The sequence below is a fragment of the Salvelinus fontinalis genome, chromosome 29, assembly GCF_029448725.1.
Source record: "Salvelinus fontinalis isolate EN_2023a chromosome 29, ASM2944872v1, whole genome shotgun sequence".
NCBI lineage: Eukaryota > Metazoa > Chordata > Actinopteri > Salmoniformes > Salmonidae > Salvelinus > Salvelinus fontinalis.
In genome coordinates, this window is record NC_074693.1 from 25976278 (window position 1) to 26003762 (window position 27485).

Consider the following 27485-nt stretch of genomic DNA (forward strand, 5'->3'; position numbering starts at 1 on the left):
CACACTTGCAGTTTGAAGAGTGGCCCATGTCAGAAAGCTCTCTCACCTCTTGGCAGTGCATAATGCATCGAGCTCCCTTGGCTCGTGAAACTTGTAAAGACCCCGACGCATGCCTCTAGTCCTCTCAACGTATCCCCCAACCTCTCCTGAGGGTAATTATCCACCAGGAACTCTTACTCAGGGCAACACATTAGAGGGCAGTAAAGAAAAGCCTCCCATATCGATATACTGGAGCTGAAAAGAGTGCTTGTATCTGCTCCTTCATTGGTCTGAATGAGTGACAGGGCTTGATAGGCATCATGGGTAATCCAGCTCTGAATGCGGAGGAGAGACAGGTGCTGCTGATTGGCAGTTTACCGAGGGATGTGGTGGGCGGCGAGGTGCGGATCCGTTTTCAGACTGACATCGATGCGGTCGTAATTGAGCCCCACATTAAAGGCTGTGGGAGTGGGGAGTGGCCAGGGGGTAGCCGGACACAGGGTAATGAGAGCAAGGAGCGGGAGACTCCCCTCCCTTGTCCACACAAGGGGGATCAGACGCAGGGCAGATGTGGACGGTGCTGCTGAAACAGAATATCTTTGGGGGAGTCTAGGGTGGTTTCTCCTGCCCCTGTGGTGTCAGTGCTGTTAGTCTAGCAGAGAGGTGGACTGAACAGGAGGAGCTGGGGTTGTTGCCTTTATGAGGTCATTGGACAGGGGGATCTGGGGTTGTTGTTGCCTTTATGAGGTGACTGGGTGGCTTCTCAGCAGGGAGGACGAAGTCCTGGGGCTCTCTCTCATTCACTGTCCCAGGCTATGGCACACGTCCGAGTTTACAGGGTTGGGGAGTAATGGATTACATGTAACAGATTTTTTTTAAACTGCAGCTTTAATCTGTTACGTTACCAGCAAAAATATTGTTTTCAGATTACAGATACTTTTGAAAAACTAGATGATTACTTCTAGGATTACTTTTAAATTCAGAAAGGAACCTATGACACCTTTCTGTTTTCTCAATGACAACATTGAAAAAAGGGAAAATATTGGCCTCCCGAGTGGCACAGCGGTCTATGGCACATTGCAGTGCTTGTAGTGTCACTACAGACCTGGGTTCGATCCCAGGCTGTGTCACAACCGGCCGAGACCGGGAATCTCTTAGGTTGGCGCACAGTTGGGTTTGGCCGGGGGGTCTTTACTTGGCTCATCATGCTCTAGTGACTCCTTATGGCGGGTAGGACGCCTGCAGGCTGACTTCGATTGTCAGTTGAGCGGTGATTCCTCCGACACATTGCTGCAGCTGGCGGGCAGGTGTTAAGGAGCGCGGTTTGGCTGGTCACGGATGCATGACTCGACCTGTCCCGAGCCCGTTGGGGAGTTGCAGCGATGAGACAATAGCGTAATTGAAAAAGACAAACATTTTTGTTTGTTCCCCCTGAGCAAGTGTGACCACAAGTCAGAGACCTCTATGATGACTCACAAAATGCGTTTGATTGATCGAGTGAAAAGAGAAGGAATAGCCTTTTTTTAGGCTAATGTCTTACGACTGATGTCGGCGTCCAAAGATTATGCATACACTTTATACAACGCTTGGAGGTAAGGACGACAGCAGTGGTGTACACTCTTAGAAAAAGAAGATGCTCACGACAACCAAAAAGGGTCCTTCGACTGTCCCCACAGGAGAACCCTTTGAAGAACCCCTTTTGTTTTTTTTAGGTAGAACTCTTTTGGGGTTCCATGTAGAACCCTTTCCACAGAAGGTTCTACATGGGACCCAAAAGAGTTCTACCTGGAACTAAAAAGGCTTCTCCTTTGGGGATAGCCGCAGAACCCTTTTGGAACCCTTTTTTCTAAGAGTGTAGATATCAGATATCACTTATTATTGATATAGTATCTACACTTGAAGTCGGAAGTTTACATACACCTTAGACAAATACATTTGAACTCAGTTTTTCACAATTCCTGACATTTAATCCTAGTAAATTGGAAATTTGGAAATTGCTCCCAAGGATGAACCAGACTTGTGGAGGTCTACAATTTTTTTTCTGAGGTCTTGGCGGATTTCTTTTGATTTCCCCATGATGTCAAGCAAAGAAGCACTGAGTTTGAAGGTAGGCCTTGAAATACATCCACAGGTACACCTCCAACAAACAATTGTTGGAAAAATGACTTGTGTCATGCACAAAGTAGATGTCCTAACCGACTTGCCAAAACTATAGTTTGTTAACAAGAAATTTGTGGAGTGGTTGAAAAACGAGTTTTAATGACTCCAACCTAAGTGTATGTAAACTTCTGACTTCAACTGTACATAGTGCAAAGATGTGGATCACTCTGCTACTCTCTCATTAAGTTATTTTTTGCGCCTTGCAAATTGTGGATGTTGTGGATGGCTGTTCACAAAAGTGTATTTTAACCCAATGATGAATTCAAGAGGTTTAAGCTGCCTATCAATCATTGTTTTTGCGACCAGTGGACAGACAGTTAAAAATGTGCTTTTGCAACAGCTGCACAGTGCGGATCCCAGCCTGTGGAATCAAAGTTTGAGGGAGTTCCTCCCTTCTAAACTCCTCCGTGGTATTGTGCTCCACAGTGTCAACAACAAGTTTCATTTAAGAAGACCACGAGTGGGGCTTTTATTGCTCAATCTAATTCTTGCTGATATAATTTGTTTAATATCCATAGGCCTAATGGACAAATGCTCAAACTCACACACTTTTGATAGACTTCAACAGCTGCAAATGATTGAGATATCGGTACTGCTCAAAGCATGCCACTCCATGAGAGCGGCATTTATTTTTCAACTTGAAGCAATGAGCCCAATCAGTCCTCCATGACAGGGTTTCCCAAACTCGGTCCTGGGCCCCCCTGGGGGCATATTTTATTTTTTTGCCCTAGCATAACACAGCTGATTTGAATTAACCAACTCATCATCAAGCTTTGATTATTTGAATCAGCTGTGTAGTGCTAGGGAAACAAAAAAAAGCATGTTCTTAGGGGATGCCCCAGGACTAAGTTTGGGAAACCTTGCTCCATGACAACAAAATCATAAACAACAGAGTAGTATAATTAGTCTTTAGTTTTTGGGTTATGCTCCGGTAAAACAATTTGGCTAATCTATATTTCCAGGTAGTGGCAGGTAAACTAGCACTGAGAAAGTTAGGCCAGTAACCGAAAGGTCAGACCGCTAGTTAGAATCCCCAAGACAACAAGGTGAAAATAGGTCAATGTGCCTTTGAGCAAGGCACATAGCCTTAATTGCTCCCTGGTTGTGACCCCACTCTCCGAGGGTGTCTCAGGGAGAGTGGAATATGCAAAAATCACATGTCCAATTCACACATGTGCATTAATACACACTTGAACATGTGTGAAATAGTCTAAATATAAGCACGCCCCAAATCATTTTATTTAACATTTTATTTCCAATTCGTATTCTTGAAGATCAAGGTGTTAATTGGAATGACTGTAAATCTGAGAGACTTTGGTTTTTAATGTAAAGATATTACCTAGCTAATATATTATTATCTGTAGTAGAAAGCAATGGGTTAGAAGAAGCCTACATAACCAACCCATAAAATAACATGCAATATCCATTTAAGGCCAGCTATGTAAACTCTAACACTGATGTATCCCGCAATAGATGTTTTTCAATTGGTAATATTGCCTCTTATGGGGAAAGTAATCTAAAAGTAACTGAAAGTAATCAGATTATGTTACAGAGTTTTTGTCATCCAAAAATGACGTTACTAATTACAATTTTGAATATGTAACTAGCAACTGTAATGGATTACAGTTAGAAAGTAACGCACCCAACCCTGCGAGTTTTACAACCTACTCCCAACGGACCCCTCGCTCTCACACCCTGAGCACTGCTCTCAATCTATGTGTGTGTGTCTCTGTGCGTAGCGTTTGGTTTTAATTTGTGACAAAGCGTGGTGGAGTTAAACTCCCTCTGTCTTATTCATTTGGAAAGGATCAATCCTGTACTTATGTTTTATAACCCTTTACCACCGGGATGTCCAGAATGTTTAAAACATCTTGTGCCAACTGCAGCCAATTGAATGGATGTATCACGGAGACGTGGGAGATGGTGATTAGAGTTGACCTGCAAAAATATGATCCAGACTGGAGTCTTAGAGCGTGGGGACTGGGAATAGAACTAAATAGCACCTCTGTAGATCCAGTCAGACCCACTGGTGCCAAGTTCTCCTCTCTAAGATCTTTTCAATTCTGGTTCAAAGCAAAGTGCTCCATTGACCGAATTAAGATAGAGAGAGCAGATAACACTCTGCTAAGCTCATGCCAAGGAACCATGAACTACAACCTGCTGATATCAGTTTAAATGGAAACGCACGCACTTTATTGTACACACGGTACGCACTCTATTCTACAGGGGTAATACCCCCCTGTCTCCCACACTTCTCCTCAGAGCCTCCCAGGCCTGATGTTGATCATGTGTGTGGGAGCCTGGGATCCAGAGCCCCTGACCTTGACCCCAACCCCCCGTTATATGGATGATGAAAGGGGCCGTAGGGCCATGCGATATGGGGTGGTAAATCTACCCTGCTGCTGCTGCACTGGCTCATCAGGAATGTGTCCCTCCGTTTAGAAGATTGGAAGGTCCACTTCCTCCATCAGCCTAACGGCGCTCTGATCTGATGCATCCTCATCAGAATGTGCAAGACGCTCCTCAAGACGCAGGAATCAAGAAAAACGGATGTCCACCTCCCAACGTCCCACAGCTTTCCTGCAGGGAAGAGAGAAGTGGACTTTGGAATTCGTACCACCACAATGGCCCCCCACGGCAGCGTATTCCCTAAAGAGACAGAAGAGGGGTGGAACCAATTTTTTCCCATTACGAAGCAGACAGGAAGCAGGGTTGAAATTGTGCTGTCTACAATGCTGTCTACATCCCCTCCTCTTGATTTGTTGGCCATGTGGGCCATGGTGGTCTACTCTGGGCTTCCATCCTGTCACTGAGGATGTTAGGAGTCCCTCCACCTGGCCAAGGACACTCATGAACATGGGAATCACAGCCCAGCCGCTTCCTCCAGCCAATCTCCACCGCACAGAGGGGAGAGGAGACGTCTTGCCAAGCCAAGGTCTAGGTGTCCTGAATACAAACACAGATGGAGAGGGCAAAAGGCGAGGGTATGGGGGAGGATCGAGGGCGTAATGGACCATCTGCTTTTTACTGTAATTTTCTCCAAACTCAAATTGACTCAATCTGGTGCCAATCAGAGGAACATAATGGAGCTAATGGGCACCTGGCTGTGTTTACGTAAGGGCCTCTGTGTTTGGGGGCCGCGCTTCATGGTATGAAGCGAGCTAGGGATTCATCAACACCCCGGCCGAGCTCGTTCACCACGTTGGCTATGGGGTTTGATTTAAACAGCAGCAGCGGCCGGCGCTCCGTCTCTGAATTCCTCCACGTCTGAGTCCGGCCATTATTACAGGCCACTGCTGCAGTGAAAACACAGCACATAACGGCCCTGAGTCTTCCCACATGGGCAGAGACGCTGACAGCTCGTCAAAGAGCTGAGGGGTGGGGGTTCCTAATGTTCACACCGAGACCTAGAGAACGAGATACAGCCCCAGAGACCAGATGATCGTTGGAAAATGAAATATTTGGTATATGAGTATTGTAGATGACAGTTGATTTGGGTGAATTCCAGCTACAGGTCATCTCTCGTGTCAGTCAGCGTCCACACACACACAGGGCATGTCTGGTGGAGGAGGAGAGCATTGGGTTTCTATGAATGTCAAAACACTCCTGATTGTAAAAGATTGAGTATTGTTTGCCTTATGGTTAAATTTCTCAAGGCACTACAGAGCGAAGCAAGTCTAGCAACCCACATGGATGTGAATACTTGCGATTATCATGTTATTACCATAATTTATTTGAGTTTAGCTTAACAGTATAGCTACACAGTGTGTCTTTGTTATTAATGTGCACTTGCGAGCCAGCATAATTACATGATGTGTATTTTTCCTCAGATACCAGACCATGTTGGACTGCTGGCAGGCTGAGCCAGGAGACCGGCCAACCTTCACTGAACTGGTGGAGAGACTAGGAGACCTGCTACAGGCCAGCGTACAGCAGGTAAGATCCCCATGGCTTTGTTCTATCATTCCTTCCACCCGTGAGGGTACCACTAATCTGAAATGAGTGACTAGGTGAAGGTGGTTGAACCCATGAAGGGTTAAGGTGTGTCACATGATGAAGACCAGGTTCAAGGTGACCAGGAGATCAGAGGTCAGCAGAGTTGTGGATAGGGCCTTGTTTCATCTAAGTGCTTAAGGCTTGTGTGACGTACTGTTTTTCTTCTGACCAAACGTCTGTAGCTGAGGCAAGAGCCAAAACAGTGTGGAGGAGAACATTTGTGGATGACGTATGCTCCTCACGGAGTAAAAGGGTTTAAGTAAGTCAAGTTTAGGCAAATAGCTCAAAACCACTTCTGTGGGGTAAGCTAAAACCCAGTGAAGTACTTGAGCCACATTGTCCTTACAAAACCACTTTTAACAATGAAATTAGTCCCTGGTTCTGGATGGTGACTCACACAAATTGCAACTATTCAGGCTCCTCTGAGTAAAGCACTACAGACTGGAGATGATGCGAAGGGGTCTGGCCCGGGGGGGTGCTCACGGGAACTTGGAGGGGAAGTCACACTCAACATCCCCCTCGGCTCCCTTTGAAAAAGTAGCTAGCGCGTAAGAGGAACCACACTTCAAAACTGTAGGAAAAACAACAGTAATACTAATATGACACAATATCATAAGCTCTGTATTAAGGTATTCACAATGTGGTCAATTTAGTGCAGCAGTAGTATATGTGGGAGGGAGGCTGTACATTTGGGGAGGATTTAACATTGGAGAACTTGAGCACAACGGCCATTTATGACAATGGAAACATCCCAAACCCAGCAGGGAATGAGGAGGATCACTTTTTATCGTAAAAACTGACAGAAGGTCTGGAGGATTACAGATTTCACATTACCATCACTCCTCATCACCAGCCCCAACCACCAGCTGAAAGATGACCAGATTGAACACATCTAAATCATTTAGGCCATGAAACCATGACACAAAAATATAGTCTTGTGTTATACTTTCCTTCACTATCAATAAAGAAAGGGCTGCTTTTGTGGTAATGGAATGATTTTGACAATGAGGGATGGAATCAAGAGAGGGAGAAGGAAATTAGCGATTGTGAGTGCTGATGGAAAATTGTCTGTTTCCCCAGCGAGAACAAAACAATAGGTTCCCATCAAGTCCTTATAATGCCCAAAACTTTGAGTTTAAAAGACAGTTTAAAACAAAGTCACTGAGAGAATGGAAGAGACTTCCTCAGATATCTACAGCCATGCTCCCAGTTTCACCTCTCTCCCAGACATAAGGCCCAGGGCCCGGTTGCATAAAACACCCTAAGTTAGCTTTCATTTTAACTTAAAGATTCCTTAAATTTAAGTCAGTTGCACAAAATATTGTAAGGTGCATTTCCCCCTTAAATGAAGTTAACAAGTTACGGGTGCTTCATTCAGAATGGAGGTGAATCTTGCTTTCCTCTGCCCTGGTTTCAAAAGGAAAACATCAACCAGCTAGCTATTTAGCTAACAGTTAGCTACTTAGCTAAACAATGGAAGGTGCACTATCCATGGCTACAAAGCTATAGGAGCTGCGTAGATAGTAAGAGAGGGAGAAGGACAGATACTACTCTGTAAGTTCGCTTGATGTGCTAGAAAGTAATAGAAACAAGTTGAGAGAAAAAATCCCTACAAGAACATGCTTTATTATCTTCTGAATCAATTTGGTTATCCTGTCTTGATTGTAGAAGTACTATTTTGCCATCTCACAAAATACATGCGAACTCAGGCCGTATCCATGGTAAACAGATACTCTTTCTGCCGTACATGCCTTGAAACTACCGTAAAACCCCTTAAGTATGCCCTTACCTAAGGAAATATTTGAGGGGCTCTATGCAACGTCATTAAACAATTCACTTAGGTAACACTTAAGATGTTTTATGCCTGTCGCAGCCGGCCTCGCGGCTGGGATGTCCGTGGGGCGACGCACAATTGGCCTAGCGTCGTCCGGGTTAGGGAGGGTTTGGCCGGTAGGGATATCCTTGTCCCATCGCGCACCAGCGACTCCTGTGGCGGGCCGGGCTAACCAAGGTCGCCAGGTGCACGGTGTTTCCTCCGACACATTGGTGCGGCTGGCTTCCGGGTTGGATGCGCGCTGTGTTAAGAAGGAGTGTGGCTTGGTTGGGTTGTGTTTCGGAGGAAGCATGGCTTTCGACCTTCGCCTCTCCCGAGCCCGTACGGGAGTTGTAGCGATGAGACAAGATAGTAATTACTAACAATTGGATACCACGAAATTGGGGGGAAAAGGGGGTAAAAAAAATATATATATATATTTTTTTTTTAAGATGTTTTATGCAACTGGGCCCAGGTCCAGATAGTTCATTAACTGCAGACAGACCCAGACACACACAGACAGGACTAAAATGAGACCAGACTGTGGTGGGGATAGTAAAGAGATGATAGCAGGCCAGACCTCCCATCAGAATAAAACCACAGAACTAAAACACTCTATAACATAACAGATCCCTCTCGCTGAAAACCAACCTCATGGGAACCCATCCTGACAACAGAAAAGAGCTGAACAGGGAGGATTTCAACCCTTTCATTAATATAGGTCTGTTACATACAGACTAATTCCTTTACAGGCCAGTCAGCGATCTTGTCTCCACCAGCATCATCACCCCCTCCTCAGACATTCCACATTGGATTTATTAGGCATGACCTTGGTTTCTTTGGCAACATTCCCTGCTAGTCCTGGATGGATTTTTGTGAAGCACACAAACAGTATCAAGCTCAAATCTCCCTAAGCTTCACACGCTTATCACACACATGTGCTTTCCGTCATGCTATGATAGCAGTTAGCTAGGCCTCTAGTCTATGATAGCTGCTAGCTAGGCCTCTCGTCTATGATAGCAGTTAGCTAGGCCTCTGGTCTACGATAGCAGTTAGCTAGGCCTCTGGTTTATGATAGCAGTTAGCTAGGCCTCTGGTCTACGATAGCAGTTAGCTAGGCCTCTGGTCTATGATAGCTGCTAGCTAGGCCTTTGGTCTATGATAGCTGCTAGCTAGGCCTCTGGTCAATGATAGCTGCTAGCTAGGCCTTTGGTCTATGATAGCAGTTAGCTAGGCCTCTCGTCTATGATAGCAGTTACCTAGGCCTCTAGTCTATGATAGCTGCTAGCTAGGCCTCTGGTCTATGATAGCTGCTAGCTAGACCTGTCGTCTATGATAGCTGCAAGCTAGGCCTCTGGTCTATGATAGCAGTTAGCTAGGCCTCTGGTCTATGATAGCTGCTAGCTAGACCTCTCGTCTATGATAGCTGCAAGCTAGGCCTCTGGTCTGACATGTTGTGTTCTCTCCTCTTTCTGTCCATTCAGGAGGGAAAGCATTACATCCCTATAGCAGCCCTGCTGTCTAAGGAGGGAGACCCCTCCAATACGGCCCTGTCAGAGGAGACCAACACCAGGCCACTCTCTTACCGCGACTCAGGGAGCACCTGGTAAGAAGGATGAGTCTGTCAGCTGGCCAGTCGGTACACTACATTACCCAGCTATATTACCCTCAACCTAACAGAGAGATATTACCCTCAACCTAACACACAAGATCACACTCACACCTGTGGCTCACAACAGTATTGAATAAGGCTCTCACATTTATTGTATTGCAATTTAGGGCTCTATTCAATCTGTATTGTGGAAGTTCAGCATTACAGCGTGATTGAATTTTAAAGGCAATGTTCCCGCATTAGTGGAGACTGCATTCGCGGTAAACACTGCATAAGTCGGCTCAATGGGAAATGATCTTAACATTTCTATCACGCAATCTGTAACGCTTCAGCGATATACATATTGAAGAGCGCTTAGTTGAAGAATTCTGCCGTAAGTCTATGTACATTATATACCATTTAATAGAGAAATTTCAACAGTGAAATGTAATGTCTCCACGGGCATCTTGGCTTAATGGTAACGTTAATCTCTCTTTAAATCTGTGTTATATTTAACTGAACTGAGTGTTAAGATAACAACCAATCATTTCCCCACTCTTTATTCAGTACATTGTCCAAAGCACACTCCATTTTCTTTACATATGCTTTGCTTGGCGGGTCAGGTAATTACTCTTAAAGAAGTGCAAGTAGATCTGCTTGAGGACAATGAAAGACCTGATAAAGATTGGGATGAGAACTATATAACCTGGCAGTCTGATGGTGAGGGAGCCCAAAGCATTGTGGCCCCTTCGAAGATTTTCCTCCCAAACCACAGACCCTGCACCAGGATATATGTCCACTTAAAATAATATTTGTTAAACCCTCGTATTTTCACAGGTCCTACGAGTGGGTTTATTGAGAATGTATTAAAATGCTTTAATGTCAGTTATCCCTTAAGCTGAATTAAGCAGTTATTTGATTCTCTCTCTGTGTTGGAAAGCCAAGAAAATAGGGTTTATTTTTAAAGATCAATTCCCCCGACACTATGTAATTGTTGATTGAATTGATTAGGTTCCCGATTATTGTGTTTTTTCAATGCTTTTTGGCGCCTGTGTAATCTTGGATTTCCCTGACTGGGACATTTTTCCTACATTAGGATCTGACTTTAGAAATTGTTTTCTTTCAGGAACATTAAGATCCGTCCAGCAAGTGTGAAGACCTTTGATGAGGTTACCATGGAGAACGGTTCTAACGACAACCATGAGGTGAATTAACCCATCACCCCTATCCCACTCTCACGCTGAACACCAAGTGACCCAAACCTCCCAGCAAACCGGGAACATTCCCAGAACATTAGCTAAGATTCCCATGAAGTTCTAGTTAGGGTTGTATCTAACATTAGCGTGATAACATCCCAAAAACATTCAAAGAATGTTGGAATCGATCCAGGGTCTGTAGTGACACCTCTAGCACTGAGATGCAGTGCCTTAGACCGCTGCGCCACTCGGGAGCCGAGTGTTAATGTTTTCCCAGCAAACCAAAATTGGTTCTGTGAAAGTACCCAGAACATTCGTTAGGTTGCGGTAGATGTTCTCATAACACAAAAACTGTCAAGTCGTGCTGATTATTATACAATGATTGTATAAAACATTCGCCTGATGTTGCAAGAACGTTCCCAGAACACATTTTATCTGTAATTTAAAAGTTTCCAGAATGTTTCATTAGGTTGTGGGAAGAGTCTGGTGGAAACATTGTTGGAACATCACAAAAGATATGTTCCCAAAACACAAAAAACTGTCCAGTGGTGTGGATAATTATAAACTCAGCAAAAAAATAAACGTCCTCTCACTGTCAACTGCGTTTATTTTCAGCAAACTTAACATGTGTAAATATTTGTATGAACATAACAAGATTCAACAACAGAGACAAACTGAACAAGTTCCACAGACATGTGACTAACAGAAATTGAATAATGTGTCCCTAAACAAAGGGAGGGGTCAAAATCAAAAGCAACAGTCAGTATCTGGTGTGGCCAGCAACTGCATTAAGTACTGCAGTGCATCTCCTCCTCATGGACTGCACCAGATTTGTCAGTTCTTGCTTTGAGATGTTACCCCACTCTTCCACCAAGGCACCTGCAAGTTCCCGGACATTTCTGGGGGGGAATGGCCCTAGCCCTCACTCTCTGATCCAACGGGTCCCAGACGTGCTCAATGGGATTGAGATCCGGGCTCTTCGCTGGCCATGGCAGAACACTGACATTCCTGTCTTGCAGGAAATCATGCACAGAACGAGCAGTATGGCTGGTGGCATTGTCATGCTGGGGGGTCATGTCAGGATGAGCCTGCAGGAAAGGTACCACATGAGGGAGGAGGATGTCTTCCCTGTAACGCACAGCGTTGATATTGCCTGCAATGACAACAAGCTCAATCCGATGATGCTGTGACACACCGCCCCAGACCATGACGGACCCTCCACCTCCAAATCGATCCCGCTCCAGAGTACAAGCCTCGGTGTAACGCTCATTCCTTCGACGATAAACGCGAATCCGACCATCACCCCTGGTGAGACAAAACTGCGACTCGTCAGTGAAGAGCACTTTTTGCCAGTCCTGAATGGTCCAGCGACGTTGTGCCTATAGGCGACGTTGCTGCCTTACAGGCCTACAAGCCCTCAGTCCAGCCTCTCTCAGCCTATTGCGGACAGTCTGAGCACAGATGGAGGGATTGTGCATTCCTGGTGTAACTCGAGCAGTTGTTGTTGCCATCTTGTACCTGTCCCGCAGGTGTGATGTTCGGATGTACCGATCCTGTGCAGGTGTTGTTACACGTGGTCTGCCACTGCGAGGACGATCAGCTGTCCGTCCTGTCTCCCTGTAGCGCTGTCTTAGGCGTCTCACAATATGGACATTGCAATTTATTGCCCTGGCCACATCTGCAGTCCTCATGCCTCCTTGCAGCATGCCTAAGGCACATTCACGCAGATGAGCAAGGACCTTGGGCATCTTTCTATTGGTGTTTTTCAGAGTCAGTAGAACGGCCTCTTTAGTGTTCTAAGTTTTCATAACTGTGACCTTAATTGCCTACCGTCTGTAAGCTGTGAGTGTCTTAACGACCGTTCCACAGGTGCATGTTCCTTAATTGTTTATGGTTCATTGAACAAGCATGGGAAACAGAGTTTAAACCCTTTACAATGAAGATCTGTGAAGTTATTTGGATTTCTACGAATTATCTTTGAAAGACAGGATCCTGAAAAAGGGCCGTTTCTTTTTTTGCTGAATTTACAATGTTTATTTTAGGTTGCAAAAAATATTCACCTGATGAAACATTATGGGAACCTTTAAAGAACAGATTAAATGTTTTTCTAGGAACGTTCTCGCAACATTGGGCGAATGTTTTATACAAACATTCTATGATCATCAGCAGACTGGAAAGTTTTTGCCTTATGAGAACATTTGCCACGACCTAATGAATTTTCTGGGAACTTTCACAGAACCAATTTTGGTTTGCCGTGCTAACATGATGATTTCTCTGAACCACCCGTACAGAGCTGCCACGTTAGTAGGGTGTAAAACATCTGGCCTATAAGAATAGACATGTAAGACCATTTTGGTGGACTCTGACACTTTCTCTTTCTCTCTCTCATCCTTGTTTCTCCCTCTATCGCTCTCTCTCTCTCGTGCTCTCTCTCTATCCCTCTCTTTCCCATTTTCCTCCCTCTGTCTGCACGTGCAGGGGGGCCAGTCGGACAGTGGGATGGGCCTGTCGTCTGATGATATGAACACCCTGAAGCGCCTGGAGTCCTTGGCCCGACCACTCAGCATCATGGCCCTGGCGTGAGTCCACATTATCCCTGTCACTGACAGCATCCAGAGACACAGGCTGAGGCAGAAAGAGGCAGAGGAGCCACATGCAGAGGCACTGGAGGCAGGGAGGGGTAGAGAAGCAGGATAAAGAGTTAGGGGAGGCAGAAAGTGCCAGGGGGAAAAGGAGAGGAAGGCCGCTGGCCCTGCCTTGGAAACCCACCTGCTGGCCTGGAATGTCGACGTTGGAATTGTCACACACACACACTCATATACACTCATACACACACACACTCATATACACACACTCATATACACACACACACACAGTCCCTCTCACCCCCTTAACCTCAATGACTGGTCTTCACTTTTGTCAAAAGAAAGCGTGCTATAGCCCCAGCGAGACAAAGGACTTGGGGGGAGGAATATTGCCCCAAGGTGACAACCCAAACGACAGGGAACAAAAGCCCAGTGGAAGTGTGACTCAGTGCCTGGGTGGTTTAAGAGCATGCACTAAAACTCGCTTTGGCGTTCGCCAAAAGGCTGCCCGGGTCTGATTGAGACGTCCTCCGACAGCTTACTTGTCAAGGTTCAGAGTAAAGGCAGTGTTTCATACGTCAATCAACCGCCATAGTTTGAGATGACATAAGCGGTTTGTGATACAGACTCTGTCCAGAGTCAATATAACAGATGTCGTCAGAACAACACTGTCATTGATTGAGGAACAGTTGTGGACTCAGGTGTCTCATCGCCCTGGATGTTATCTGGTCTGGTATAAACAGACTGTAGTGTCTGAGGAAACGTCTACCATCGCCCTGCGTCTTTGAGGCTCCACTATGCAATGACCTGAGAGCTGATGTTCAGATAGAGAAAACATTCAATTATGCATGTACTGTACACCCACTGTCCCAGATCAGCCTGTACATTGTGTGGATGATTTAGGTCTGAGAGATTGTTTATCGTTTTGAATGTCGGCCAATCGCAGGGTTAATGTAGCCGGTCACACCCCTGGGCTCTCTCTCCTTACACTCTGGTCCTCAACATGCTCAGAGAACGAGCAGCGTTCAAGCTGAGTAAACAAGGGGATGCGTTCGGGTTATAGAGAGTTTACTCTCGTGATACAGCGAGCAACCACCCACTTTTAGAGTTACTACCACTCCTTGTCATAAGCCGTCGTACCTGTGGAATAGAGAGGAACCAGGGCTGAGGACGGGTTAGGCTGCAGATACTCTCCCAGCCATAAATGACACATTATCCATTGTGTACTTGAAGGAGCAGAATTGCGTGAAAAATAGATATATAGATCTTTCAAATGCCCAGCTCACAAACACCTCTTCCCTGGACAAAAAAAAAGATTAGGATGAATGCATATTCAAATGAGCAAGGACAACTAACAAAGGATTTTTTTTAATGCAATAATCCTAAACTGACAGAAAGGGAGCGTGAAATAAAAAGGCGAGGGGAGTTTGATATCATTTTTATGGGGCCGGCCGGTGGCTTTCACCACGATTAATGAAACTCTTCCGAACCCCAAATGAACATACCAGAAGGTGTTGGTATGATTAAAAATATTCTGGATCCTCTCCCTCGGCAACCATTGTAACCTCCCAGCCACAATCCACCCCCACACACCCATCAACTAATTTACAGTGCTCCCCTCGTCTCTGTGCCCCTATGTGATGCACAACGCTGGGCAGAGAGCGACGAGACCACAACCTGTGAGCACAGCCACAGCCTTACCCATGTTGCCATGGCCGCTGCCATGGGAGAACCAGTCACCAGAGGTATACAGAGAATGATCTATTTATTGAGGGGAGAGAACCCTCACTGGGTCGCCGCTCGATCACTGTCACCTTTGCCCTTCTGGAGGTTTACAAGGGAGGGCTGTAGTAGCTCTCTCTCTCTCTCTCTCTCTCTCTCTCTGCTCTCTCTCTCTCTGCTCTTTCTCTCTCTTTCTCTCTTCTCTCTCTCTCTCTGCTCTCTCTGCTCTCTCTCTTCTCTCTCTCTCTCTGTCTCTCTCTCTTCTCTCTCTCTTTCTCTCTCTTTCTCTCTCTGCTCGATAGCGCTGTCTCTCTCTCTAGCGCTCTCTCTCTAGCGCTCTCTCTCTCTCTCTAGCGCTCTCTCTAGTCCTCGCTCTCTCTAGCACTCAATTCAATTCAATTCAATTCAAGGGGCTTTATTGGCATGGGAAACATGTGTTAACATTGCCAAAGCAAGTGAGGTAGATAATATACAAAAGTCAAATAAACAATAAAAATGAACAGTAAACATTACACATACAGAAGTTTCAAAACAATAAAGACATTACAAATGTCATATTATATATATGCAGTGTTGTAACAATGTACAAATGGTTAAAGCACACAAGTTAAAATAAGTAAACATAAATATGGGTTGTATTTACAATGGTGTTTGTTCTTCACTGGTTGCCCTTTTCTGGTGGCAACAGGTCACAAATCTTGCTGCTGTGATGGCACACTGTGGAATTTCACCCAGTAGATATGGGAGTTTATCAAAATTGGATTTGTTTTCGAATTCTTTGTGGATCTGTGTAATCTGAGGGAAATATGTCTCTCTAATATGGTCATACATTGGGCAGGAGGTTAGGAAGTGCAGCTCAGTTTCCACCTCATTTTGTGGGCAGTGAGCACATAGCCTGTCTTCTCTTGAGAGCCATGTCTGCCTACGGCGGCCTTTCTCAATAGCAAGGCTATGCTCACTGAGTCTGTACATAGTCAAAGCTTTCCTTAAGTTTGGGTCAGTCACAGTGGTTAGGTATTCTGCCACTGTATACTCTCTGTTTAGGGCCAAATAGCATTCTAGTTTGCTCTGTTTTTTTGTTAATTCTTTCCAATGTGTCAAGTAATTATCTTTTTGTTTTCTCATGATTTGGTTGGGTCTAATTGTGCTGTTGTCCTGGGGCTCTGTGGGGTGTGTTTGTGTTTGTGAACAGAGCCCTAGGACCAGCTTGCTTAGGGGACTCTTCTCCAGGTTCATCTCTCTGTAGGTGATGGCTTTGTTATGGAAGGTTTGGGAATCGCTTCCTTTTAGGTGGTTGTAGAATTTAACGGCTCTTTTCTGGATTTTGATAATTAGTGGGTATCGGCCTAATTCTGCTCTGCATGCATTATTTGGTGTTCTACGTTGTACACGGAGGATATTTTTGCAGAATTCTGCATGCAGAGTCTCAATTTGGTGTTTGTCCCATTTTGTGAAATCTTGGTTGGTGAGCGGACCCCAGACCTCACAACCATAAAGGGCAATGGGCTCTATGACTGATTCAAGTATTTTTTGCCAGATCCTAATTGGTATGTTGAAATTTATGTTCCTTTTGATGGCATAGAATGCCCTTCTTGCCTTGTCTCTCAGATCGTTCACAGCTCTGTGGAAGCTACCTGTGGTGCTGATGTTTAGGCCGAGGTATGTATAGTTTTTTGTGTGCTCTAGGGCAACGGTGTCTAGATGGAATTTGTGGTCCTGGCGACTGGACCTTTTTTGGAACACCATTATTTTGGTCTTACTGAGATTTACTGAGAGGGCCCAGGTCTGACAGAATCTGTGCAGAAGATCTAGGTGCTGCTGTAGGCCCTCCTTGGTTGGTGACAGAAGCACCAGATCATCAGCAAACAGTAGACATTTGACTTCGGATTCTAGTAGGGTGAGACCGGGTGCTGCAGACTGTTCTAGTGCCCGCGCCAATTCGTTGATATATATGTTGAAGAGGGTGGGGCTTAAGCTGCATCCCTGTCTCACCCCACGACCCTGTGTGAAGAAATGTGTGTTTTTTGCCAATTTTAACCGCACACTTGTTGTTTGTGTACATGGATTTTATGATGTCGTATGTTTTACCCCCAACACCACTTTCCATCAATTTGTATAGCAGACCCTCATGCCAAATTGAGTCAAAGGCTTTTTTGAAATCAACAAAGCATGAGAAGACTTTGCCTTTGTTTTGGTTTGTTTGGTTGTCAATTAGGGTGTGTAGGGTGAATACATGGTCTGTTGTACGGTAATTTGGTAAAAAGCCAATTTGACATTTGCTCAGTACATTGTTTTCATTGAGGAAATGTACGAGTCTGCTGTTAATGATAATGCAGAGTATTTTCCCAAGGTTACTGTTGACGCATATTCCACGGTAGTTATTGGGGTCAAATTTGTCTCCACTTTTGTGGATTGGGGTGATCAGTCCTTGGTTCCAAATATTGGGGAAGATGCCAGAGCTAAGGACGATGTTAAAGAGTTTTAATATAGCCAATTGGAATTTGTTGTCTGTATATTTGATCATTTCATTAAGGATACCATCAACACCACAGGCCTTTTTGGGTTGGAGGGTTTTTATTTTGTCCTGTAACTCATTCAAGGTAATTGGAGAATCCAGTGGATTCTGGTAGTCTTTAATAGTTGATTCTAGGATTTGTATTTGATCATGTATATGTTTTTGCTCTTTATTCTTTGTTATAGAGCCAAAAAGATTGGAGAAGTGGTTTACCCATACATCTCCATTTTGGATAGATAATTCTTCGTGTTGTTGTTTGTTTAGTGTTTTCCAATTTTCCCAGAATTGGTTAGAGTCTATGGATTCTTCAATTACATTGAGCTGATTTCTGACGTGCTGTTCCTTTTTTTTCCGTAGTGTATTTCTGTATTGTTTTAGTGATTCACCATAGTGAAGGCGTAGACTCAGGTTTTCCGGGTCTCTATGTTTTTGGTTGGACAGGTTTCTCAATTTATTTCTTAGATTTTTGCATTCTTTATCAAACCATTTGTCATTGTTGTTCATTTTCTTCGGTTTTCTATTTGAGATTTTTAGATTTGATAGGGAAGCTGAGAGGTCAAATATACTGTTAAGATTTTCTACTGCCAAGTTTACACCTTCACTATTGCAGTGGAACGTTTTACCCAGGAAGTTGTCTAAAAGGGATTGAATTTGCTGTTGCCTAATTGTTTTTTGGTAGGTTTCCAAACTGCATTCCTTCCATCTATAGCATTTCTTAATGTTACTCAGTTCCTTTGGCTTTGATGCCTCATGATTGAGTATTGCTCTGTTCAAGTAGACTGTGATTTTGCTGTGGTCTGATAGGGGTGTCAGTGGGCTGACTGTGAACGCTCTGAGAGACTCTGGGTTGAGGTCAGTGATAAAGTAGTCTACAGTGCTACTGCCAAGAGATGAGCTATAGGTGTACCTACCATAAGAGTCCCCTCGAAGCCTACCATTGACTATGTACATACCCAGCGTGCGACAGAGCTGCAGGAGTTGTGACCCGTTTTTGTTGGTTATGTTGTCATAGTTGTGCCTAGGTGGGCATATGGGGTATACAGAGAATGATCTATTTATCGTTCTCCAGCGCTCTCTCTCTAGCGCTCTCTCTATAGCGCTCTCTCTAGTCCTCTCTCTCTCTAGCGCTCTCTCTATAGCGCTCTCTCTAGTCCTCTCTCTCTCTAGCGCTCTCTCTATAGCGCTCTCTCTAGTCCTCTCTCTCTCTAGCGCTCTCTCTAGCGCGCTCTCTCTCTCTATAGCGCTCTCTCTAGTCCTCTCTCTCTCTAGCGCTCTCTATAGCGCTCTCTCTCTCTCTCTAGCGCTCTCTCTAGTCCTCTCTCTCTCTAGCGCTCTCTCTAGCGCTCTCTCTCTCTCTATAGCTCTCACTCTCTCTATAGCGCCCTCTCTCTCTCTATAGCTCTCTCTATAGCTCTCTATGGCTTTCTCTGTAGCTCTCTCTGTAGCTCTCTCTATAGCTCTCTATATAGCTCTCTCTGTAGCTCTCTCTGTAGCTCTCTCTATAGCTCTCACTATAGCTCTATCTATAGCTCTCTCTATAGTTTTCATTATAGCTCTGTCTATAGCTCTGTCTATAGCACTCTCCATAGCTCTCTATATAGCTCTCTCTGTAGCTCTCTATAGCTCTGTCTATAGCTCTCTATATAGCTATCTCTATAGTTTTCACTGTAGCTCTCTCTATAGCTCTGTCTATAGCTCTCTATATAGCTCTCTCTATAGCTCTCTCTATAGCTCTCTCTCTATATAGCTCTCTATATAGCCCTCTCTATAGCTCTCTCTATAGCTCTCTCTATAGCTCTGTCTATAGCTCTCTCTTTAGGTCTCTCTATAGCTCTCTCTCTATAGCTCTCTCTCTATAGCTCTCTCTATAACTCTCTTTATAGCTCTCTCTATAGCTCTGTCTATAGCTCTCTCTGTATAGCTCTCACTATAGCTCTCTCTATAGCTCTCTCACTATAGCTCTCTCCACAGCTCTCTCTATAGCGCTCACTCTCTCTATAGTTTTCTTTATAGTGCTCACTATAGCTCTCTCTATAGCTCTCACTATAGCTCTCTCTATAGCTCTCACTATAGCTCTCTATATAGCTCTCACTATAGCTCTCTCTATAGCTCTCTCTATAGCTCTCTCTATAGCTCTCTCTCTATAGCTCTCACTATAGTTCTCACTATAGCTCTCTCTATAGCTCTCTCTATAGCTCTCCTTATACCTCTCTCTATATCTCTGTCTATAGCTCTCTCTCTATAGCTCTCACTATAGGTCTCTCTATAGCTCTCTCTCTATAGCTCTCTCTCTATAGCTCTCACTATAGCTCTATCTATAGCTCTCTATATAGCTCTCTCTATAGTTTTCATTATAGCTCTGTCTATAGCTCTGTCTATAGCACTCTCCATAGCTCTCTATATAGCTCTCTCTGTAGCTCTGTCTATAGCTCTCTATATAGCTATCTCTATAGTTTTCACTGTAGCTCTCTCTATAGCTCTGTCTATAGCTCTCTATATAGCTCTCTCTATAGCTCTCTCTCTATATAGCTCTCTCTATAGCTCTCTCTATAGCTCTGTCTATAGCTCTCTCTTTAGGTCTCTCTATAGCTCTCTCTCTATAGCTCTCTCTCTATAGCTCTCTCTCTATAGCTCTCACTATAGCTCTCACTATAGCTCTCTCTATAGCTCTCTCTATAGCTCTCTCTATAGCTCTTTCTCTACAGCTCTTTCTCTCTATAGCTCTCACTATAGCTCTCTCTATAGTGCTCACTCTCTCTATAGCTCTCTCTATAGCTCTCTCTATAGCTCTGTCTTTTGCTCTCTCTATAGCTCTCTCTCTATAGCTCTCACTATAGCTCTCACTATAGCTCTTTGTATAGCTCTCACTATAGCTCTCACTATAGCTCTCACTATAGCTCTCACTATAGCTCTTACTATAGCTCTCTCTATAGCTCTCTCTATAGCTCTCACTATAGCTCTCTATAGCTCTCTCTATAGCTCTCTCTATAGCGCTCACTCTCTCTATAGCTCTCACTATAGCTCTCTATAGCTCTCACTAGCTCTCTCTATAGCTCTCACTATAGCTCTCACTATAGCTCTCACTATAGCTCTCTCTATAGCTCTCTCTATAGCTCTGTCTATAGCTCTCTCTCTATAGCTCTCACTATAGCTCTTTGTATAGCTCTCACTATAGCTCTCACTATAGCTCTCACTATAGCTCTTACTATACATCTCTATAGCTCTCTCTCTAGCTCTCACTATAGCTCTCTATAGCTCTCTCTATAGCTCTCTCTATAGCTCTCTCTCTATAGCGCTCACTCTCTCTATAGCTCTCACTATAGCTCTCTCTATAGCTCTCACTAGCTCTCTCTATAGCTCTCACTAAAGCTCTCTATATAGCTCTCTCTATAGCTCTCTCTATAGCTCTCTCTCTATAGCTCTCACTATAGCTCTCACTGTAGCTCTCTCTATAGCTCTCTCTATAGCTCTCTCTATAGCTCTCTTTATAGCTCTCTCTATAGCTCTCTCTATAGCTCTCTATATATAGCTCTCTCTATAGCTCTCTCTATAGCTCTCTCTACAGCTCTCTCTCTATAGCTCTCACTATAGCTCTCACTATAGCTCTCTCTATAGCTCTCTCTATAACTCTCTTTATAGCTCTCTTTATAGCTCTGTCTATAGCTCTCTCTGTATAGCTCTCACTATAGCTCTCTCTATAGCTCTCTCTATAGCTCTCACTAGCTCTCTCTATAGCTCTCACTAAAGCTCTCTATATAGCTCTCTCTATAGCTCTCTCTATAGCTCTCTCTATAGCTCTCTCTCTATAGCTCTCACTATAGCTCTCACTGTAGCTCTCTCTATAGCTCTCTCTATAGCTCTCATATAGCTCTCTCTATAGCTCTCTCTATAGCTCTCTATATATAGCTCTCTCTATAGCTCTCTCTATAGCTCTCTATATAGCTCTCTCTATAGCTCTCTCTATAGCTCTCTCTATAGCTCTCTCTCTATAGCTCTCACTATAGCTCTCACTATAGCTCTCTCTATAGCTCTCTCTATAGCTCTCTTTATAGCTCTCTCTATAGCTCTCTCTATAGCTCTCTCTATATTGCTCTCTCTATAGCTCTCTCTATAGCTCTCTCTATAGCTCTCTCTCTAACTCTCTCTATAGCTCTCACTACAGCTCTCTCTATAACTCTCTTTATAGCTCTCTCTATAGCTCTGTCTATAGCTCTCTCTGTATAGCTCTCACTATAGCTCTCTCTAGCTCTCTCTTTATAGCTCTCTGTATAGCTCTCTCTATAGCGCTCACTCTCTCTATAGTTCTCTTTATAGTGCTCACTATAGCTCTCTCTATAGCTCTCACTATAGCTCTCTCTATAGCTCTCACTATAGCTCTCTATATAGCTCTCTCTATAGCTCTCTCTATAGCTATCTCTCTATAGCTCTCACTATAGCTCTCATTATAGCTCTCTCTATAGCTCTCTCTATAGCTCTCTTTATAGCTCTCTCTATATCTCTGTCTATAGCTCTCTCTCTATAGCTCTCACTATAGGTCTCTCTATAGCTCTCTCTCTATAGCTCTCTCTCTATAGCTCTCACTATAGCTCTCTCTATAGCTCTCTCTATAACTCTCTTTATAGCTCTCTCTATAGCTCTGTCTATAGCTCTCTCTCTATAGCTCTCACTATAGCTCTCTCTATAGCTCTCTCTTTATAGCTCTCTCTATAGCTCTCTCTATAGCGCTCACTCTCTCTATAGTTCTCTTTATAGTGCTCACTATAGCTCACTCTATAGCTCTCACTATAGCTCTCTCTATAGCTCTCACTATAGCTCTCTTTATAGTGCTCACTATATCTCTCTCTATAGCTCTCTCATTAGCTCTCACTATAACTCTCTTTATCGCTCTCTCTATAGCTCTCACTATAGCTCTCTCTATAGCTCTCTCTATAGCGCTCACTCTCTCTATAGCTCTCTTTATAGTGCTCACTATAGCTCTCTCTATAGCTCTCACTATAGCTCTCTCTATAGCTCTCACTATAGCTCTCTCTATAGCTCTCACTATAGCTCTCTCTATTACTTTCTCTATAGCTCTCTCATTAGCTCTCACTATAACTCTCTCTATCGCTCTTTCTATAGCTCTCACTATAGCTCTCACTATAGCTCTCTCATTAGCTCTCACTATAACTCTCTCTATAGCTCTCACTATAGCTCTCACTATAACTCTCTCTGTAGCTTTCACTATAACTATCTCTATAGCTCTCACTATAACTCTCACTATAGCTCTCACTATAGCTCTCTCTAATGCTCTCTCTATCGTTCTCTCTATAGCTCTCTCTATAGCTCTCTCTGTAGAGCTCTCTCTGTAGAGCTCTCTCTCTCTATAGCTCTATCTCTCTCTCTCTAGCTCTCTCTCTAGCTCTCTATAGCTCTCTCTGTAGCTCTCTCTATAGCTCTCTCTGTAGCTCTCTCTGTAGAGCGCTCTCTCTCTATAGCTCTATCTCTCTCTCTCTAGCTCTCTCTCTCTCCTTGTAGATGTGTGGAAATGCTTGGGATAGTATTGTTGTCAGTACTTGACTCACCAATCTAACATTTACTGATCCATTCTAGAATATAATCATTGTAATACACCACCCTGTCATTTCACCACTCTCATAGTCAATGCAGCCAGTCAGTCATGCGATTTACCCCACTGAGAGCCGACCTTGGCCCCTGTGAGAGAGGTTCTGGAAACTCCTAGCAACCAGAAGACAATAGTAGTCAATTACTCATATTTGGAGCATTTACGGGAGTAGAAGAAGTCAACATCCGTGAGAGAGGCCAGAGAACGTGATTGATGATATGCTTTATGAACAATTACCATGGAAATGCATTATTGTTATATTTTTGTATTTTACGGATCCCCATTAGTTCCTGCCAAGGCAGCAGCTAAGTCAATTATATTTTACTGAGTCTGTTATTAACCATGTATGTGCTGTTTTTCTCTCTGTCTCTCTGTCTCTCTCTGCCTGTCTCTCTGTCTGTCTGTCTGTCTCTCTCTCTCTCTCTCTCTCTGTCTCTCTGTCTCTCTGTCTCTCTCTCTCTCTCTCTGTCTCTCTCTGTCTGTCTGTCTCTGTCTTGTTCTCTCTCTCTCTCTGTCTCTCTCTGTCTCTGTCTCTGTCTCTGTCTCGTTCTCTCTCTCTGTCTGTCTGTCTGTCTGTCTGTCTGTCTGTCTGTCTGTCTGTCTGTCTGTCTGTCTGTCTGTCTGTCTGTCTGTCTGTCTCTCTCTCTCTCTCTCTCTCTCTCTCTCTCTCTCTCTCTCTCTCTCTAGGATGAAGGCAGTGAGTAGGAGTAAGGAGTCGGTGCTGACTGAGGGAGAGAAGGACAAGTACCCTCATCCTGTCTCCTCTCTGGACTTCACCCTGGACGACTCGTCCCTGGAGCCCGGTCTGGAGTGCCACAGCCCGCCCCCTGACTACAGCTATGTAGTGCGCTACTCCACCCCACCTGTGTAGCCCCACGCCGTCGCCGTGGGAGACGCCCCTCCGTCCACCCTCCGCCCCAGGGAGAATCTATCTGACTAAATGCCTCGAGGCCTTTCCTTTGTTCTCCTCTGTTCTGACTCTGTCTCCGGGCCTCACAGCGCACTGTAAAACGGCTGCTGCCTCCCTCTTTTTAACTTCTTCCATTTCTCCTCCTCCCCGAGGCTTGAGAGAGAGACACGTTTGAGGCGCTTTATTACAACGTGAGATCTGTTACTTAGGGACACTCTGAGACAACTTACTGTAGATCTGCACTTAGCCTGCCTGCTTCCCATCAGCCCACTCTGCAGGAAGGAGGAAGAAGAGCCTGCCCTCTTCTGTAAAGGTCTCAGCCTGACCCAGAGGTTCGCCTATGTACTGCTGGCCTTCTCCATAGCTCACTCTGATAGCCACACATACAGCTACCTATAGAAAGATCCCTATAGACTTCTGTAGACCTATAGACAGCCTCAGGTATTCCTATAATCCACTGTGAACAACACCAAGAAGCACAACCGATTCCAGACTTGTAACGAATGACAGTCCCATGAAATGTATTATTGGCAGTTTATACTGTAGTGTAAATGAAAAATGTGTTACCATGGGGATACAAAATGTAGATGAGAAGGAAATAAGATGGGAGAATTAGGGTGTTTTCATTGATACTATTTTATTTCTGTACAAATATTTTATAGAATTGAAAACTGGAAAGTAATGTGCTATTTTATTTTATTATGTAATGATTATTGATATAAGGTTGACGAAATATTTGTGTCACAAAGTTGATCTTTTCAAGCATATTCCTCAGGTTGACTTGAGCTAAAGCTCCTGATTTAAAAAAAGAGCCTGTCAGACAGATTACAGGAACAGTTTGTGAATAATCGAATGTGCCCGTCTGAAAAGATTTTTCACTTGAGTACGCCAATCTCCAGTATTCCCAGTCAACATGTTGTTGTTGTTTGGAATCTTTTTTCCCTTCAACTCAGATGGAGAGACACATGTGTTGACAGGGTTGTCTACAGTAGATGGATATGGCCCACAGTCCCTTAGGCTCAGTCTGAGTAGTAATACCTTAAACAGCCAATAGAATCCCAGCTCCCAGCGTCTCTGAATGGGGTCAAGGCATGAAGAGGACATGAGAGGGCAGAACAGAGAGGAAGACCACACTGCTTTGGATTTAATTCTATATCTCTACCGTGAAGCCATTTGAAAGGAAAAGTTATATTTGGATTCCTTCCCCTATCCCGATATGGGACTAACTCTGTGTATTATTGTTATGGCCGAGTGGAAAAGGGGAAATTGGATGATACGAGAGAGACTGGTTATTTGTATGTGTACAAAGCTAGTTAAAAACATGAGCTTGGGTTACAATTTCATATGAAGAGTGTCTATGAAAGCACCAGTGAAATAAACAATGCATATTTATTTAGGTTTATATTCTACAATGTCACTTATTAATTTCACACTGAAGATTTAACCAAAGGATTTGTACCCGCTGCCTCCTTGACAACCCGATATGTAACATTCCAGTATTTAATTCCAGATGTATATTCCGTTTGCACTGCTGAATACACTATAATTACATTAGTAAAGATGAAGGAATTTACTGTTTGTAAGCAGGAATGTTTGTAATGGAGATCTTCTGTTACTGATGCATTTTGTTGTGCTAAAAGTGTGACTAAAGCTTGCAGGGCAGGCTCCAGGAATCCTACTTGTTATCACCAGGCTGGTCACTATACTGGTGACTCCTTTAGCACGTTTAGCCTACCTACTTGCCTTTAAAACAAGGCTGAGAAAGATCAGGATGAAGAGTCTAAAGGTGTGGATAATTCAAAATGTTTGGGTCAATCAAAATTCCAGTCACTCCAGCTAGTGTTTCGTTACACATATGAGAGAGGGAATAGCTTGTGTGTGTAAACTGCTAGATAATATTTTGCCGCACAATACGTAATTCTATAAGATTTATTATGAATGCTGTCTCTACACCCTTAAATACTGCCAAATGATGTTTGTATTGTTAATGTGGACTGATTGGGTCTTGTGTCCATTGTGGAGGAAAAAAGTGTATGCACTGATTTTGTTTTCTATCAAATATAGATTTTTGTACTCTAAATGTATTTGTGTTATTAACTAAGCATAAGAAGTGAATAAATGAATAAAGATCGATATATTTATGCATTACTTCTAGTCCAGAGATATTTTTTGCTAGTTGCTGAAGTTGCTAACATTGATTAATATATCAACCCTCAGCTTTCTCTAGGACATTCTACCGTTTTCCACCCTCTGAAGTCCTGGCATCAGGTCATCAACACTATTTGAGCACCTAGCACAACGGTACAGACTCTAAAAATGTGTGTAGCACAACTTGTCTCTGGCTGGGAATGTGGGGATGGGTGAGGCGTGTGTCCACCGTTGGTGTGTGTCATCAGTAGGCTACTCTCCCCTCGTCCTGCTCCATGGACCAGCGAGACACACTTCCTGAGCGGGGCAAAATGTGCCTGTCACCGGGACAATGCCCCTCGAAGCGGGAAAGGAAGGGGCCCTTAATCATCCTGGTACGTCACCACGCAGGGGGCTTCCTACGAGGCCACGGTGCCCCCCCCCCCCCCCCCCCCCCGACCCATGTTACTGGCACAGGGTGTGTCCACTGGGAACGCCATGCAGTACAGGTTGGGCTCTCCACTGTCTCCGCTCATCACTCTGGAGATTCACTGTGTTTACAGATAGGTGATCGAGAATGCTTAACAAAAACACTCCTGATGTACAGGACCAACGGAGTGGATAATTGAAGTCTCAAGCCAAGCAGTTCAGCTCCGATGTAAACTGATTCTGGAAAATAGAGTGTAAACAAACATGAGAAGCATTTTGGGGGTTAGGGACCTTAACACATCAGGGTTTGAGTATTTACGCACACACCTAGTACAGATGTAGGATCTTAATTTGATCAGGAAATGCAAAAGTTTTCAAAAGCTTCTAAAGTTTGTCATTTTCACTTTTAAATTTCAGACTTGATTTGCCCAAACAAAAACTGTATCAAACCCTACAAAAATGTCCATGAATTATAATTTACGTAATAGTTCACATTTCCTATTACTGTGTGATTATTTTCCTGCTGTAACAAACTGGCTCAAATTAAGATCATACATCTGTAGTTTTCCACAGACAGACACAAGCAGGAAAACCTCCCTGGGCCTTTCTTCAGGGCTGGTCACCGGACAGACAATGCCTCTTTGTGAGTACTAAGCAGTCATAACTTCTGAGTAAGGTCAAATAGGAATCTCCTAAAACAATTGACATTGCAAAAACTGCATTTGAAGCTAATAATGTGCAGAATATTGATAAAATATTATCATAATGTGTACTGTACGGTATGGATATGGAAGTTGTATTGCGTTAATTCAAAATATACGACAAACCAATTCCTTTAACATGCATCCATGAACCTTGGA

General features: G+C 44.0%; 1 protein-coding gene across 1 annotated transcript in view; it reads left to right on the forward strand.

Annotated features, from left to right (window-relative positions):
* The window catches only part of LOC129827705 (vascular endothelial growth factor receptor kdr-like), an 85513-nt gene extending 59296 nt beyond the window's left edge, over positions 1–26217 (forward strand). The window contains exons 26-30 of the mRNA XM_055888794.1: positions 5970–6075; positions 9433–9554; positions 10666–10744; positions 13214–13314; positions 23847–26217. Coding sequence (XP_055744769.1) covers positions 5970–6075; positions 9433–9554; positions 10666–10744; positions 13214–13314; positions 23847–24030 — 592 coding nt within the window. The 3' untranslated portion in view covers positions 24031–26217. The remainder of the gene's footprint in view (positions 1–5969; positions 6076–9432; positions 9555–10665; positions 10745–13213; positions 13315–23846) is intronic.
* Positions 26218–27485: the final 1268 nt, after the last annotated feature.